This window comes from Hemitrygon akajei, unplaced genomic scaffold (genome assembly GCF_048418815.1).
Source record: "Hemitrygon akajei unplaced genomic scaffold, sHemAka1.3 Scf000059, whole genome shotgun sequence".
In the NCBI taxonomy this organism is placed as follows: Eukaryota; Metazoa; Chordata; class Chondrichthyes; order Myliobatiformes; family Dasyatidae; genus Hemitrygon; species Hemitrygon akajei.
In genome coordinates this window covers 186,161-204,719 of record NW_027331945.1, presented here as the reverse complement: position 1 = coordinate 204,719, position 18,559 = coordinate 186,161, and the positions used below count along the sequence as shown (strand labels likewise).

Genomic DNA, 18,559 nt, shown 5'->3' with positions numbered 1-18,559 from the left:
GCGCATGCGGGTGAAACCAATGCTTTGACATGTAGGAGTTACACATGTTTTGACTTGGTTTCGAGTGTGAATGTATTTTGTGAAAGCAGCTCGCTTCCGAGCTCTTATATTGGTTGTTGCCGAGTGTCTACCGTTACTGACGTGGCTGAATACATTTGTGTAAACCGACTATTCCGTTGTCGTCCTCGCCCCGGTCTACGTAGCAGGGAGAATCAGGGTTTACGCGCTGTGTATTGGAGATGCGAGTTGGTGCAGGGAAGCAGGGTAGAGGAGGCAGGCTGGTGCAGGAAGACGGAATGGAAGGAGGGAGGCGAGTCAGGCAGGGTCATGTCGGAGGCGGTACAGGGCAGGGAGGCCGGGCTAGGCAGGGATCGGGACTGAGCGGCAGATGTGGGACTGCGGAAGGAATGCGATTTCGCACACAGCTTACCTTTCGCTCAAGCCAGCTTCGAAGACCAGTGAGGCCGTAAGCAGAAACATGGGCAGCATAGTCACCCTGTGAAAACAGAAGCAGTCGCTACCCAGTATTTGCCATCAGCATAGGGTAATTGATAGGATCATACAGCAGGCAGCCCTTCGGCCCGTTGTGTCAATTCTGGTACCCAACAGCTTCGTATTGATTTCGTATAGTGGCAAAAAAGCCACAATTCTATTTTTTCATCTCGATACTAGGGATTGCAGGCAAGAGTATATCCATCCTGCCCCACCCAGGCACCGCAATAAGGCTCCAGAAACCCCAGCACCACTACAGCTAGCCCTACGGCTACAGAACCTGTGAACCTCTCACCCCGCCTCTTAAATCTGTATGGTGTACCTTAGAAACACATCTGCAACATGGGATAACGTTCCCAATGTGTGAACTTTCCATGCCCTCCAACGGTTAGAACAACTCAGCCAATCTCCTCCATTCCAGAAAAAGACAGAAAACCTGCACGGAACTCTCTTAGAGAGAAGGGGAAGGAGGGTTCCTCGAGATTAGGTGGGAGAGGAAGAGTGACTGGGTGAAATCTGCCGAGGAGGATTTGCAAGGTTTAAGGGCGAATAGAGGGGTGGGGTGGTCAGATAGAAGGTGCGGAGTGTTTGGTACAGTGCTTAAAACGATCTTTGCACTCTACCTCGTACATCAGATAAAACAAATTATCTACCACATGGAGTGCTCAAATCTCACCCGAGCAGGTATATTTATTTGGTTACTACTGCGCCTTCCCAACTTCTCTGCCCAGACCAACTTACTTTTCTCTCTCTCCTCAGTTCTAATGAAATGTACTTAATCGCAAATAGGTTCCCTTTCTCTGGTAAGTGAGGGGGGTGAAAAGGGGTGAGAAATCGTGAAAGGCAGAGGGTGCGTGGCATATTACAGGAAGATTGATACATCGATTTTCGTGGTGTCAGGTTGCATCTAATCAAACGGAATATAAGGTGCTGTTTTCCAAACTCAGCGTGGCCTCCTCACAACAGTTGAAGTGGTCATGGATGGGCATATCAGAATGGGAATGAGAAATGGAAGCAAACTCGGTTGCCAGTTTCCGACCCCGCTTGTTCTGGCGGACGGAACGTAGATGCTTGGCAAATCCGTCTCCCAATCTATTTCGAGTCTCGTTGATATACAATAGGTCACACCGGGACCACAGAATGTCAGTGAGGGGGGGGATGTGCCAGGTCTAGCAACTGCTCTGTGTGCCAGGAGGAAGATCGGTGGGCAGTGACGAATATACGATCCGTATGGAAAGGGACGGAAGGCGAGAGTAACTATAACTTGTTCAACCCTGCCGCATGTTAAAACGCCATCCCCTGCTCTCAAGTTCTCAGTCGCCGCCGCATATGCTCTCAGGGTGAGGCTTTTCATTCTAGTGGTCTTCCACTTCCATTCCCATTGAGGTATGTCCATCCCTGATCTCCACTCTGTCGTGATGAAGCTACACTTAGGATGGAGAAAGAGCGCCTGATGTTCTGATTGGCTCGCCTCCAACCCGATGACATGAACAGTGATCTTTGAAACTTCCAGTAATGCTCTCCAACACACGCAAACCTTTATATTTCCCATCTAGGTAGCATCTATGGAAACAAATACACTGGAGTTTTCCGACTGAAACCCTTCGGCAGGACTGGAAAACAGAAACCTGAGGAGTAGAATATAAAGTTGGGTGGAGGGGAGATAGAAACGCCGTGTGATAGGTGAATCCTGGAGAGGAGTGATGAAGTAAATAGATGGGAATTTGATTGGTGAAAGAGGATGGAGTCCATGGTAGAAAGAAGAATAAAAGTTGGGGGGAACACAAGAGGGAGGCGACGGGCGGACAAGCAAATGAAGTGAGAGAGGGGAAAGGCGATGGGAATTGGAGAAAAAGGGGAAAGGGCCTGGGCGCATTGCAGGAAGTTTTAGACAACGATGTTCTTGCCATCAGGTTGCAGGATATCCAAATGGAATATAAGGTGTTGTTCTTCAAACCTGAGTGCGGCCTCGTCACCACTGTGGAGGAGGCCATGCATGGACAAACCTGAATGGGAATGGGAATTGGAATTAAAGTCGGTGGCCACTGCAAGATCCCGCTGGTTCTGGCAGATGGATAGTAGATGCATGGCGAAGCGGTCTCCCAATCTGCGTCGAGTCTCATCGATATACAGCAGGCCACACCGGGAGCAACGGGCACAATAAGTGACCGCAACAGACTCACAGGGGAAGTGTCGGCTCACATGGAAGGACTGTTTAGGTAAGGATCTGTGGCACTTCATCTGCTTGCAAAGATTAGAAAGTCGCACACTGGGAGGTCCGTATGGAGAGCAGAACGTGGATAAGGAGAGAGGGAGAGGTGTGCTTGGTTGTGGAAGACGGAGGAACTGAGCGAAGGGGATGGTGCTCTACGCTGGTACTTGTTCTATACCTCGTCTGACACTGCTTCTTGTAAAACACCATCCCATTCTCTCAATTCCTCCACACCACGTTTTATGTCGATGCCTCAGCTTTTACTTTTTCTCCAGTCTTAGAGTAGTGTCTCGTCCCGAAACTACGACTGTACTTTTTTTTCATAGATGCTGCCAGGCCTGCTGAGTTCCTCCAGCAATTTTTGTGATTCTGATTCTATTTGTTAATATCTACTCCAGAGGACAGACCAGTACCCCTCCCTAGGTAATCTTCACTGCCCTCTCCGAGACTACAATACACAGACTGCCCACAATACACTCGGTACATCTGAAAAAACGTCGCGCACAAATCGAACAAACTTTTCCCTCTTCACTGAGCAAGCTCTTTGGGGAGAAAGCCCAGCACCATCAGTGCAGAGAGTTAGCGACTGTTCTCCCAGGCTGGGTTTCAGTCTCTGGTGTGGGGCCCTGCTCCACAAACTGGGCATCAGCACCCACAGATCACTTTCTATTTAATAAAGACATTGTCTTCAGCACAAAGGTAGATGTCCTTACAGCCATCCACATGATATTCCATTGCCACCTTCCCACACACTTACCCGGCCGCTGCATATTCCATTTCATCATCCCAAGCCCTGCTCTGCGCTCACACCTACACATGGTGAATGTCGTCAGAAACTTTGGTCCTTGGATCTGTGGCACTCCTCAGTTCATGGGTGACGTCGCTGTGTCCTGAACACCACTGACCGTGATTTCCCGCTCTTACAGACTGCCAACATGCTGGAGGTGCATTTAGACCCAGTGTTTCTTGTGTGATCAATAACCCAGACCCAGGCTTAACTTCAACAACATCTCCGGCACGGTGTTTTGTCAGATACTGAGTCTCTGCAGGTGGGTTGAAGATGATATGGCAGGGTAGAGAGCGAGGTGGATGCACATATTCCAGACGGAGACAGAGGGAATGGGACAGAACATGGCGAAATATGGACAGGGGCGGAGGGACGGATGGGGGAGAGAGATGAAATTGCTCAATAGAGTCTGCAGGAGTTGCGAGAGAGAGCAGCTGGAACAGAGATGGTGATGTAAGAGTGTGTGAATTAGAGAGAGAAAGCATAGTTGAAGAGGCAGCGAGGCAAGGGGAGGGAGAGAGACATATAGAAAGAGAGAGAGCGAGAGAGAAGGAGAAAGAGTGAGAGAGATGGAATTGAAAGAGAGAAGTGAGAGAAAATGAGAGAGAGCGAGAGAGAGAGAGAGAGAGAGAGAGAGAGAGAGAGAGAGAGAGAGAGAGAGAGAGAGAGAGAGTGGAAATTGGGGCGCGATAAGTACAGAATAACCCCTTGTTTCTAACATCCACTGACTACTGTTCCAATGCTGAGACACTAAGTACTACGGCTTAGCTCAGTGTTGTCTTGCTGTATTTGTTGTGTGTTTGCCCAGAGCCTCTATATACGGTGAGATGATACAGGCTGTTACTGTGCAGAACAGCCAGTGCAGGAGACGGAAAAAAAGAAACTCGTGATTTTAAGTACTTCGCCTGCAAATATTGAATCGGGATGCAACATTTTGAAAGGGATAGATAAGATAGAAGTAGGAAAGTTGTATCCATTGGTAGATGAGACTCGAACTCGGGGACATTGCCTCAAGATTCAGGGGAGAAGATTTAGCACGGACATGAGGAGAATCTGTGGAATTCTCTGCCCAGGGAAGCAGTTGAGGCATCTTCACTAACTATATTTAAGAAACAGTTAGATTTTTTTTTACATTGTAAGACAATTATGGGTTATGGGGAAGAGGCAGGTCGATGGAGCTGAGTTTACAGACAGATCGTCCATAAACTTTATGAATAGCGAGACAGGTTGGATGGGCCGGATGGCCTACTCCTGCTCCTATTTCTTATTTTTTTAATGTTCTTATGATCGTATGGAGATACCTTGTGCAAACAGATGTTCATTGATTAACTAGGACACCGCCGCAATGTCACAAACATGAGTGGATCCAGACAGCAGCTGACCTACTTTGCCTACGAGGAGGACAGTATGTGAGACACCCCACCGTTCTCCACAATGCTTCCAAATGAACCTCAGCCACTTATGCAAATGGATGAAGACATCTGTGTCGTTAGAATTCTAGTTTGATTGTCATCACATTTCGGACGTTACACAGAACTGCACCTATTCTGTTGTGCTACTGACCGTCATTGTCTATAATCCGAGCAGGGTGAGTCTGGAATACAACAGTAAAATCACGGGTCAAATCCACTGGCAGCACTTCTGGGCACCGACCTCAGGTTAAATCACTTCGTATAGCAACCCATACTGCCGAACTGTGCGCTCATGTAGAGTGACTGTAAGAGATGGTCCCAGCAGCTTATTCCGCCCCCTAAGACGGCAGTGCAGGTTACCCAGGCAATTCCCAGCGACACTCTCAGACTTCTGGGGTTTTGACAGTCTTCAAACCCGCTCGCTAATTCAACCGAAACAGAGGAATATAGGGATTCAGTTCAGAAGCAACCAAACCAATTACATCTTAAAATACCTTCCTGATGATTTGAAATTAAATGCTAGTTCACCTTTAAAGCTAAAGCAATGAATGCAAATAGTAGAAATTTTTTCGAAAAAATCTGCAGAGGGGAAGATGTAGTAGAGTTAGTTGAATTCAAAAATGAGTACAATGAGATGATACAACAGATGGATGAACATGAAATATATACAGTAGGTATTTAGGTGTTTACAACAAGCAAAATGGATCATATTCCGACAAATGAAAAATTCGTTCCGTATAATTTACTTCAGGCTTTCGAAAATCTGCTAAACAAAGTTCAATAGTAAACTTAAAACAAATGCAAAGAACGCTTTCGTGATATCCGTGTTAACGTCTTTCTTTTAGCAACATATTTCGTCCGAAATCATTCTCAAAAATTTACAAAGAACAGTAAGAACTGAAAAGGATCACATTCCAAAACACCCGTTATCTCTAACCATATCCCATACCCAGCTTCAACAGATTGGCCATTACATTAGCAGTGGAACCTTCATTTCAGAAGGAATAGAATATAAAAGCAAGGCGTAATTTTGAATGAAGCTTTATCGAGCGCTGGGGAAGCCGCTCATGCAGTACAGTGAGCCGTTTTGGTCCCACTATGAACGGATGTGCTATCATCAGACAAGGGCAGTGCAGCATCAATCGCAGAGGAAGGGAAAACATATCTTTGAAGGATTAAAATACTGGAAGAACTTAAAAGGCCAACCTTATTGGCAATATTTCCAAGAGCAGAAGAGTATCTTATAAAACCTCAGCAACATCTTGTTGTTTTTATATTATATTCCACTATGAAATGAATCACAACATTGCACTTTCCTTCTTTATGAAAAGCTCAATCTGTAAATCAACCTTCACGGAGTCTAGCAAGTCGTCTCTTCAGGCCCTCTGCTCCTCTCATGTTTGAATTGTCATTCTGCACGTTTGTTCCTTTTGCCAAAATGCATTTTCATTACTTTCTGAAAACTGTATTCCATCTGCTATTTTTTTCGACCATTCTGCCAATTTGAATAAGTCATTAGACCATGAAACCATTAGACAAAGGAGTAGAATTAATCCATTCAAACCAATGATCCCGTCTATCATTTTGTAATGGCTGATCCCAGATCGATTCAACCCCATACACCTGCCCTCTCACCATACACCCTGATGCTCAAATTTCCTTCCTCAATCGTATTGCTTCCTCGGCACTACCGACCCATCCAACTATCTTCAGAACATCTCTGAACGTTGCAAGAAAGCTATCAATTCCATTACCTCAATCATTGACAAGCAATATGAAGAGGTAGCATTCTAAATACAGGCCCCTGAGGAAGATTGCCAGTTACTGGCAGCCAACCAGATAATGCCTCCTTTATTCCACTTGCTGACTCCTGCTATTCTACTATCCCTCCAACCACGTCAGTATCTTTTCTGTAATGCCATGTGATTTTATCTTGTTATGAAGCATCATGAGTAGCACCATATCAACTGCCTTTCGAAAATCCAAGTATAGGACATCCACTGCCTTTCCTTTTCTCCATACTACTTGTTACGTCCTTAAGGAACTGTTTCAGATTTGTCAGGCTCGATGTCCGTTGACAGAAATCATGCTGTTTTTGACAGCTTTATCATTCTTCTCCAATTACCAGAAACGTCATTGTTATTACTGGACACCAAAATGGTCAAAGCTGCTGAGGTTAGTCTGTCAGTCTTAAAATGTTTTTCTTTATTTGCCTTCCTCGCTTCTTAAAGTGTGCAGTGACATTTGAAATTTTACTGTCCTCCGAACTCATATCAGAATCGAGTGATTCTTGAAAGATCATTAGAAATGCATCTGCTATCCCTTTGGCAACATCTTTAAGAGCTCCGTGTTGTACAATGTATGCCTTTTCATTTCCCTGGCACTTTTTCGTTTGTAATAGCAAAGGCTCTCACTCGTTCTCCCTGGCACACACGGTCCTTAGCCACAGTGGTAATGTCTTCCACAGTGAGGTCTAATGCAAAGTTCTCAATCGGCTCATATGCCATTTCTTTTCCCCCTATTACTACTTCACCAGCATCACTTCCAGTGGTCTATTTTCAGCTCTCACCTCCCGTTTACTCTTTACGTAACTGAAAAACAGACTTTTAGCATCCTACTTCATGTCATTGGCTAGTTTGCCCACATATTTAATTTTTTCGATTATTTTGAGTTTCCTGGCCACTTTTTTGGATTTAAAAAAAAACACAATAACTTATTAAACATGATGCGACCCTTCCTACAGTCAACACTTCAGTCCGAGAACCAAGTACCTCTGCTATAAAAGTCGACTGTGCAATATTGCTAGTTTCTAAAGTAAAATTTTCCCGTAGAATGCTGCAAACAATCTTTGTTTTTCGTATTTTTTTGATTGTGCAATTTGAGCCTGCGAAGGGAGAGTTATACTTTTTTTAACACACAACGTCCATATTGTCTAAGTCAGTGTTAACAGTAATAAATACAAGGTGTTGCTCTTTCTAGCCGACGCACAGATTTCTACTTCTCCCTTCTGCAAAACTCCTTCCACATATCGCATTGGTTCGCTGCCCTGCTTTGGATCTTTTAATCCCTAATTCCTGACGAGACATCAGTCAGGTACACTACCACGCCTCATTCCTCCTCATGTCTTACCCACTCTAAACTCCGCTCTCTCTGCGCCTATCCCAAACTTACCAACAAACCCCCAGACAAAGGTTGTGCTGTTGTAATGTTTGGGACTGAATTTGTAGAGTCCAACACCTCCTTATCCCCACCTCATGAAGAAAGCCCAGCTCCGCAGTGTCGCAAAACTGTCTCCGACACTGTTACTGACTTCATCAGTTCTGCAGAACTCACATCCACTGTCACCAAATTCACAGATCCTTCGCCCAGATCTGTTTATTTTGACCCAATACCCAAGATCCACAATCCCGACTGTTCCGGATAGGTCCATTTGCTGCCTGTTCCTGACCCACTGTACTCCAATGCTCGTACGTCAAACCGATTCTGTCTTCCCAGATTCAGTCTCTTCCCAGCTACATCGGTGAAGCTTATCATGCTTGTGAACTCTTCTCTAATGTTCAATTTCCTGACCACGATTGCCTCATTTTCAGCGTGAATGACCACTCTCAATACGCCTCTACCCTGATCCGCCATCACTTTCCTCTGTCTGGCAGAATTCATCCTCACCCTCAATATTTTTCTTTCGGCTCCTTCTACTTTATCCATCACGAAGGCTGTCTATGGGCTTATTAGAGATATACCGGCTGCAACAGTTACCTGGTCCATATCTCTTCCCTCGCAGTTTCCTGTAAAAATACCATCCCTTTTCTCCTTTCCTTCATCTCATCCGGATCTGCTCCAAGAATGGGGCCTCGATTCCAGATCAGAGCTACCTTCTCTCTGCGGCCCTAAATACAGATTTCACTCATTTCCACAGTCGCTGCCTGATCTTCTGAGCTCTTCCTGCATTTTAATCCTTCAAAATTAATTAATTAAATATAATTCCCCTCCTGTACAAATGATACCGCACTCACCTTCTAGCACATCCCTTCTTAGTGAGACGAAAACGGGTCACAGTACGCCAAAAGCAGCCTGCCCAGAGTTTTCTGAAGTTTCATTCATTCTTGCTTTTATATTCTATTCCTCTTGAAATGAATGCTAATATCGCATTGGCATTTCGCAGCAGCGACTCAGCCGGCCAATAAACGTTTAAGGAATTCTAAAATATTCCGTGCTTTTATTTAATCATACAGGAGAAGACACTGCATTCAATTCCCTAACTCTTTGCCCATTCTCCCAATCTGTCTAAATCATTGTGGAGCCTGTCTGCTTTTTCAAAACTATCTTCCCCTCTACCTATCTTCGCATCATCTGAAGGTTTTGCCACAAAGCTATCTATTCCACTTCCGCAGAATGCTAGAACATAGAATATAGAACGTAGAACAACACAGCACATTACAGGCCATTCGGCCCACAATGCTGAGCCGACCCTTAAACCCTGCCTCCAATGTAACCCTCCACCTTAAATTCCTCCATATGTCTGTCTAGTAGTCTCTTAACGTTCACTAGTGTATCTGACTCAACCACTGACTCAGGCTGTGCATTCCACACAACAACCACTCTCTGAGTGAAACATCTTCCTCTAATATCCTCGTTGAACTTTCCTCCCCTTACCTTAAAACCATGTCCTCTTGTATTTTGCAGTAGTACCCTGGGGAAGAGGCGCTGGCTGTCCACTCTATCTATTCCTCTTAATATCGTGTATACCTCTATCATGTCTCCTCTCATCCTCCTTCTCTCAAGAGATTAAAGCCCTAGCTCCCTTAATCTCTGATCATAATGCATACTCTCTAAACCAGGCAGCATCCTGGTAAATCTCCTCTGTACTCTTTCCAATGCTTCCACATCCTTCCTACAGTGAGGCGATCAGAAATGGACACAGTACAGCAAGTGTGGCGTAACCAGAATTTTATAGAGTGCATCATTCCCCAGCGACTCTTAAACTCTATTCCTCGATTTATGAAAGCTAATACTTCATAAGCTTTTGTAACGACACTATCTACCTGTGAGGCAACTTTCGGGTATCTGAGGACTTGTACCACCGTATCCCTCTGCTCATCCACATTCCCAAGCACCCTGCCATTTACTTTGTACTCTGTCTTGGAGTTTGTCCTTCCAAAGTGTACCACCTCATACTTCACCGGTCTGAACTCCATATGCCACTTTGCAGCCCAATTCTGCATCCTATCAATGTCTCTCTGCAATCTTCGACAACTCTCAACGCGATCTACAACACCAGCAACCTTTGTGTCGTCTGCAAACTTGCCAACCCATCCTTCTACACCCACTTCCAGGTCGTTAATAAAAATTCCAGAACCGATCCTTGTGGGTCACCACTAGTCACAACCCTCCAATCTGAATGTACTCCCTCCACCACGACCCTCTGCCTTCTGCAGGCAAGCCAATTCTGAATCCATCTGGCCAAACTTCCCTGGATCCCATGCCTTCAGACTTTCTGAATAAGCCTACCATGTGGTACCTTGTCAAATGCCTTACTAAAATCCAAGTAGATCAGATCCACTGCACTTCGCTTATCTATATGCCTGGTCACCTCCTCAAAGAACTCTATCAGGCTTCTTAGGCACGATCTGCCCTTCACAAAACCATGTGGACTGTCCCTGATCAGTCCACGATTCTCTAAATGCCCATAAATTCTATTTCTAATTTTTTTTTCCAACAGCTTTCCCACACAGGCGTAAGGCACAATGGTCTATAATTACCCGGACTATGCCTACCACCTTTTTCTGAACAAGTGGACAACATTCGCCTCCCTCCAATCCTCCGGTACCATTCCCGTGGACAACGAGGACATAAAGATTCTAGCCAGAGGCTCAGCATTCTCTTCCCTCACCTCGTGGAGAAGCGTGCGGAATATTCCATCAGGCCTCGGGGACTGATCCGTCCTAATGTATTTTAACAACTCCAACCCCTCTTCTGCCATAATATCAACATGCTCCAGAACATCAACGTCACTCATATTGTCCTCACCGTCATCAAGTTCCCTCTCATTGGTGAATACCGAAGAGAAGTATTCATTGAGGACCTCGCTCACTTCCAGAGCCTCCAGGCACATCTTCCCACCTTTATCTCTAATCAGTCCTACCTTCACTCCTGTCAACCTTTTCTTCTTCACATAATTGAAGTTTACCTTGTGGTTTTTCTTTACGAAACTCGCTGAGTCCTTCTGATGCCCCTTTCTTGCTCTCCTCAGCCCCTTCTTAAGTTCCTTTCTTGCTACCCTATTTCCTGAATAGACTCATCTGATCCTTGCTTCCTAAACCTCACGTATGCTGCCTTCTTCCATCTGACTAGATTCTCCACCTCACTTGTCACCCATGGCTCCTTCACACTACCAATCTTTATCTTCCTCACCGGGGCAAATTTATCCCTAACATCCTGCAAGAGATCCATAAAAATCAACCACATGTCCATAGTACATTTCCCTGCAAAAACGTCTTCCCAATTCACACCCGCAATTTCTAGACTTATAGCCTCATAATTTGCCCTTCCCAAATTAAAAATCTTCCTGTCCTCTCTGATTCTATCCTTTTCCATGATAATGCTAAAGGCCAGGGAGCGGTGGTCACTGTCCCCCAGATGTTCACACACAGAGATTTGTGACCTGACCCGTTTCGTTACCTAATACTAGATCTACTATGGCATTACCCCTAGTAGGAATGTCCACATACTGTGACAGAAATCCGTCCAGGACGCACTTAACAATCTCTGCCCCATCTAAACCACATGAACTAATCAGTTGCCAATCAATATTAGGTAAGTTACAGTCACACATGGTAGCAACCCTGTTATTTTTGCACTTTTCCAAAATCTGGCTCCCAATCTGCTCCTCTGTATCTCTGCTGCTACCAGGGGGATCTATAGAATACTCTCAATAGAGTAACTGCTACCTTCCTGTTCCTGACTTCTACCGATACTGACAGAGAAGATGATCCTGCTACATTACCCACCCTTTCCTTAGCTGTAATAGTATCCCTGACCAGTAATGCCCACCCCTCCTTTCCATTTCCCCTTCTCTATCCCTTTTAAAGCATTGAAATCCAGGAATATTGAGAATCCATTCCTGCCCTGGTGCCGGTCAAGTCTCTGTAATGACCACCACATTATAATTCCATGTATGCATCCAAGCTCTCTGTTGATCACCTTTGTTCCTGATGCTTCTTGCATTGAAGCACACACACTGTAGCCCTTCTACCTTACTACCTTTACACCCTTTATTCTGTTTCCCTTTCCTCAAAGCCTCTTCATAAGCTAGATCTGGCTTTACTCCAAGCACTATACTTGCAGCTCTCCCATGACATTTATCCTCCTCCACCTCACTATCTGCTCTAACACTCTGTATCCCTTCTCCCTGCAAATCTATTTTAAACCCCACGGAGCTGCAGTAACACAACTTCCCGCAAGATGGTAGTCCGCTTCCAGTTCAGTTCAAAGTAGTTAAGAAAGCTTATGGAGTATTAGGTTTCATAAGTCGAGGGTTAGAGTTTAAGAGTCGCGATGTAATGATGCAGCTATATAAAATTCTGGTTAGGCCACACTTGGAGTACTGTGTCCAGTTCTGGTCGCCACAATATAGGAAGGATGTGGATGCATTGGAAAGGGTACAGAGGAGATTTACCAGGATGCTGCCTGGTTTAGAGAGTATGCATTATGATCAGAGATTAGGGGAGACTGGGCTTTACTCTTTGGAGAGATGGAGGATGAGAGGAGACATGCTAGAGGTATACAAGATATTAAGAGGAATAGATATAGTGGACAACCAGCTCCTCGTCCCCAGGGTACCACTGCTCGGTACAAGAGAACATGGCTTTAAGGTAAAGGGAGGGAAGTTCAAAGAGGATATGAGAGGATGACTTTTTACTCAGAGAGTGGTTGGTGTGTGCAATGCACTGCCTGAGTCAGTGGTGGAGGCGGGTTCAGTAGTGAAATTTAGGAGACTACTAGACAGGTATATGGAGGAATTTAAGGTGGGGGGTTATATGGGAGGCAGGGTTTAAGGGTCGGCACAACATTGTAGGCCGAATTTCCTGTACTGTGTTGTATTGTTCTATGTTTTATGAACTATTGGAACTAATCAGGTGCCAATCAATATTAGGGAAGTTAAAGTCACCCGTGATAACAACCCTGCTATTTTTGCACCTTTCCAAAATCCCAATCTGCTCGTCCGTATCTTTGCTGCTCCCAGGGGGCCCATTGGATACTCCCAGTAGAGTAACTGCTCCCTTCCTGTTCCTGACTTCTATCGATACTGACAGAAAAGAGGATCCTGCTACATTACCCACCCTCTCTGTAGCTGTAATAGTATCCCTGACCTGTAATTCCACCCTTCATCCCTCCCCCCCCCATCCCTTTTAAAGCACTGAAATCCAGCAATATTGAGAATCCTTTCCTGCCCTGGTGCCAGCCAATTCTCCGTAATGGCCACTACATCATAATTCCATATATGTATCCAAGCTCTCAGTTCATCACCTTTGTTCCTGATGCTTCTTTCATTGAAGTACAGGCACTTTAGCCCTTCTACTTTACTACCTTTACACCCTTTACTCTGCTTCTTTCTTTAAAGCCTCTTTATATGTCAGATCTGGCTTTATTCCATGCACTATACTTGCAGATCTCACATGACCTTTATCCTCCTCCACCTCACTATCTGCTCTAAAATTCTGGTTCCACTCCCCCTGCATATCTAGTTTAAACCCCTCGGAGAAGCACTAGCAATCCTTCCCCCAAGGAAGTTAGTCCCCCTCCAGTTCAGCCGCAACCCGTCCATCGGAGCAGGTCTCACATTCCCTGGAACAAAGCCCAATTGTCCAGAAACATGAAGCCCTCCCTCCTGCACCAACTCCTTAGCCACGTATTTAGCTGCATTATCTTCCTATTTTTGGCCTTACTAACATGTAGCTTGTCCTGTCCTTCAACTTTGAACCTGACTCCCTAAATCTTCTTTGTAGGACCTCCTCCTTCTTCCTATCCACGTCATTGGTCCCTACATATACCACGTCATCCAGCTGCTCACCCTCCCTCTTGACAATACTGAGAACTCGATCCGAGATATCGTGGGCCCTGGCACCTGGGAGGCAACAGACCATCCGGGATTCTTGATCTCTTCCACAGAACCTTTCATCTGTCCCCCTAACTATCGAATCCCCAATCACTACTGCTCTCCTCTTTTCCCTCCTTCTCTTCTGAGCCAAGGGTCCAGTCTCGGTGCCAGAGATGCAACCACTGCAACTTGTCCCTGGTAGGTCGTCCCGACCAACAGTATCCAAAACGTTCTTACGTATAACTTATGCGATCCCAACGCAGACCGCTGTGGAATACCACTAGTCACCAACAGCCTACCAGAAAAGGCTCTCTTTATTTTCACTCTTTCCTACCTGCTAAACAGTCATTGCTTTTTCAATGCTAGCATCTATCATGTAATACGTTTTTAGCAGCCTCATGTCTGATGCCTTATCAGAGGTCTTCTAAGAATCCAAGAACAGAACAGCTACTGATTCTACATAATCTATTCTGCTTGATAATCTCTGAAGGAATTCCAAAAGCTTTGTCAAGCAAAACCTTCCCCTGAGGAAAACTTGCTGACACTTGTCAGAAAATATGTTGACTGTAATATTCGATTTAAACATCTTCCTAGACACTGAAATCAGCCTAATTGTCCTGTCCTTTCTTCTGGCTCTCTCCCTTCCTGACAGTTTGAGCGACGTTTGCAATTTTCCATTTTTCCGGATCCATGCCAGAATCAATTGACACTTGAAAGATCACTATTGTTGCTTCCACAATCACGTGCTCCACGTATTAGGACCCTGGTGGGGCATAATATCTTGTCCAGGAGACTTTTAAAACTTCAGGCCTCGATATCCAAAGGACCTTCTCTCTTCCAATGGCAACTTCACACGCATTGTCCTTGACACTCTCGAATTTCTGACATATTTCTTGTTCATTTATTCTGTATTTTTGATACTTTTGTATTCACCAGGTGGCCCTGTAATGCCACAAGAGGTCCCTCTGTTTCTGGGATGAGGTCTCCCGATGTGAGCCAGGCTTTGGAAGCTTCGTTGTAGACATCTAGTCTGCTCAGATGACGGACTAGTGTTCCAGGGAGGGTCATGTTCCCCCATTTGTTAACTTCTTCTCCTGTAGTGACTATGTCATAAGCTTTCTGAATTGTTCTTTCCTTTAGGTGTAATGGCGTGTACTTCTTGACAGAATGTATATGTTCACATGAGGTTTGAATTCCATTTTTTTGATGAAACTCTATTATTAGAAGTGTTATCTGACTGTTTAGTATTTAACACCCTGCAAGAGGTTCCACTGCTAATGTAATGGTTTTTCTGTAGCAGGTGAATTTGGATTATGGTTAGCGATAACGGGTGTTTTCGAAAGTGAACTGGATCTTTTGTTAGGGTAATCGTGATTAGATGGAGCAAGGGTTCACCGTTGGTCAATATGTCACTTGGAAGAGTTAAGTTTAATTATAATTGGCCCTTTTGTTTTTTTTTCTATCCTTATATTCTTTTCTAATGCTTTAGTTAAGATTCATAAATATAATTCCTTTTATCTTATGCCGCGTGCTGTCTATTATTTCTTGGCACTGACTTTATAACAGGGCAGCAAAGTACACAGCATCCACACTGAACGGGGATTGCGGTGGGAGAGCTCTCTGAGTATCACGGGTTCGGCAAGACCGGAGTGTATATTAATCTAGACTTACGCAGCCAGGGAAACCTGTTATTATCCTTCCCCTTTTGTCCTCTGTAATGTTAAACTAAATGTGCTGGAGTGTACATTTTTCTTTCAAAAAGTTTCTCCTTTGAGGTCTTATTTTTCTTTGTAAGTTTTCCAGATTGATATCGAGCCGAAATTTGTTGTCAAACGAAGATGTTATTTCGAATATACCGGAAGTGTTTATTGCACTTGTTTTATGTTTACTATTGAGCTTTGTTTGCCAGATTTTCTTCAGCCTGAAGTAAATTCTGTGGAAAGTTTTGACTCTGTAGCAGTCGGATTTTTGTTTTGCTTTGACACCTAGATACCTATATATTTCATTGTCATCTATCTGTTGTATGGTATCATGCTAATCGGTTTTAAATTCGACTAACTCTGTTACTTCTTTCTCACTGTTTAATGTTCTGTACTTACCTTGTCCAAAGTAGCATAGAAACATAGAAAACCTACAGCACAATACAGGCCCTGCAGCCAACAATGTTGTGCCGAATAAGTCCCTACCTGAGAAATTACTAGGCTCACCTATAGCCCTCTATTTTCCGAAGATCCATGAACCTACCTAAATATCTTAATAGACCCTACCGTATCCGTATCCACCACCATTGCCGGCAGCGCATTGCACGCACTCACGCATATGTTCCTAATTTTCGAAAAGGGATCTACTATTGTATTAATTGCTTTAGCTTTATTGGTGATGTAGCATTTAATTTCAAATCGTCCAGGAAAGTGTGTTAAGGTAAGATCGCTTGGTTGTTTCTGATCTGAAGCCCTATGCTTCTCCGATTCAGTCAATTGCAGAGCGTGTTCACAGACAGTCCAAACCCTAATCGGCATTGAGTGTCGCCCGGAAAAATGCTTTGGTTTAATTTGAAACGGATGGGGAACCTGCGCCACCGTCTCTTGTGCTGTCGAACATGCCGGGGTCATTCTTCACCGTGAGTCGACATGAGCGCATAGTTTCGCAGTCGGCATTGCTGCACGGAGGGTTTTTATCTGAGGTCGTTTCCTCAACTCCTGCCACTGGATCCGACCTGTGGATGGACAGTTCTACCCTGGACTCTACTCCAATAACAGACACTGAGCGTCATTACCTGGACAACAGAACAGGTGCAGCGGAAAAGCAATGACGACCAACCTGGGACTCTAACGATGTTGATGCCTTCTCTCATTTGCTTAAGTGATTCATGTTAATTTGGAAGCTTTGTGGAAAACTGTGAGGGGTCTCACATACTGTCCTCACAGTAGGCAAAGTAGGTGGCGGGTTCAGCTGCTGTCTGGATCCGCTCATGTTTGTGATATTGATGTGGTGTCCTAGTTAATTAATGAGCTTCGTTTTGCACAATGTCGCTCCATTCGATGATGCAATATTGTGGTTGGAATACTTAAAATCACGAGATGTTTTTTCTTCTCCTGCATTGGCTGTTCTGGATAGCAAGAACACGTGTCATCCCTCCATATATTGAGGCTTTGGACAAGCGCACACCCAATACAGCAAGTCGACACTGAGGTAAGCTGTAGCACTTAGCGTCTGGCAGTAGACAAGTGATTATGCTGTTCGTATCATGTTTTTTCTCTCTCTCTCTCTCTCACCCAGTCTCCCTCCCCCTTTCTCTCTATGTCTCTCTGTCCTCTCTTTCTCTCACTTACTCACACCGTCTCCTACCTCTCTATCTCTGTTCCGGCTCCTTTCTCACCTACTTCCTCCAGTATCCGTCTTACAATTTCATCTCTCTTTCTTTCTGTCTCGCTCCGCCATTCATCCCTCCGTCTCTGTCCCATTATGCAATATTCCGCACCCCAGCCGTCCGTTTCTACTAGAATATATGTATCCACCTGGAACTTCACCCTCCAATATCATCTTCATCCCATCCAAAGAGACTCTGTATCAGACAAATCAGCATGCCGGAGATGTTTGTGAGGTTGAACCTGCAGCACGGTTAATAATTACACCAGGATCACTGGGTCTACATGCATCTCTATCATGTGTGCAGTTTATGGGAAGGGGTAAATCACGGTCAGTGGTGCTCAGGTCACAGCGACGTCAGCCCTTGAACTGAGGGGTGTCACAGGTTCTATTACCAAGGTTTCTGACCACACTCACCAGAGTGACGGTATGAGCGAAGGGCAGGGCATGGGATGATGAAAGGGGATACGGAGCGGCTGACTGAGTGTGTGGGAAGGTGGCAATGGAAAACCCTATGGATTATTATATGGGTGTCTACTTTCGTACAGAAGACAGAGTCATTATTAAATGAAAAGAGATATGTTGGTGGTGATGCCCAGTTTGAGGAACTGTTGCACCATACGCAGAGATGAAAGATAATCCTAGGGGAACAGACGCTGGCCCAGTCTATGGCTGGTACTTTCCTCCAGCAGGTTGACAACACAAGCGTCCAATTTTGCGCGGTTTTTTTTTTTGCTAATGTATCCGCTGTATTCTGGACAGCTTTGGTGAAGATTCCCGAGGGAGGAAAACGGGTCTCTCTTTTGTTGGTAATCAGAATCAAAATCACAAAAAAATGCTTGAGGATCTCAGCAGGCCAAACAGCATCTATGAAAAAAGAAGTACAGTCTGAGTTTCGGGCTGAAACACTTCAGCAGGACTGGAGAAAAATAACAGCTGAGGAGTAGATTTAAAAGGTGCCGGGTGAGAGAGTGAAACACCAGGTGTTAGGTGAAACCCGTAGGGGGTGGGGATGAAGTAAATAGCTTGGAAGGTGAAAGAGAAAGAGGACCATATCAGACAGAAAAAATAGAGAGGAGCACCAGACGAAGGCGATGGGCGGTCAAGGAGATATGTTGAGAGAGGAAAAAGGAGATGGGTCATAGAAAGGAGAGCATGACGACGGCGGATTGGAAGGCAATACTGGAAGT

At 44.9% G+C, this 18,559-nt stretch overlaps 1 protein-coding gene across 1 annotated transcript in view; it reads left to right on the top strand.

Moving 5' to 3' along the window:
• The first annotated feature begins 2,574 nt into the window (after positions 1–2,574).
• LOC140721648 (uncharacterized) overlaps positions 2,575–18,559 on the top strand; it is a 33,585-nt gene continuing 17,600 nt past the window's right edge. Inside the window, exon 1 of the mRNA XM_073036453.1 lies at positions 2,575–2,711. Within this exon, the coding sequence (XP_072892554.1) occupies positions 2,575–2,711 (137 nt within the window). The remainder of the gene's footprint in view (positions 2,712–18,559) is intronic.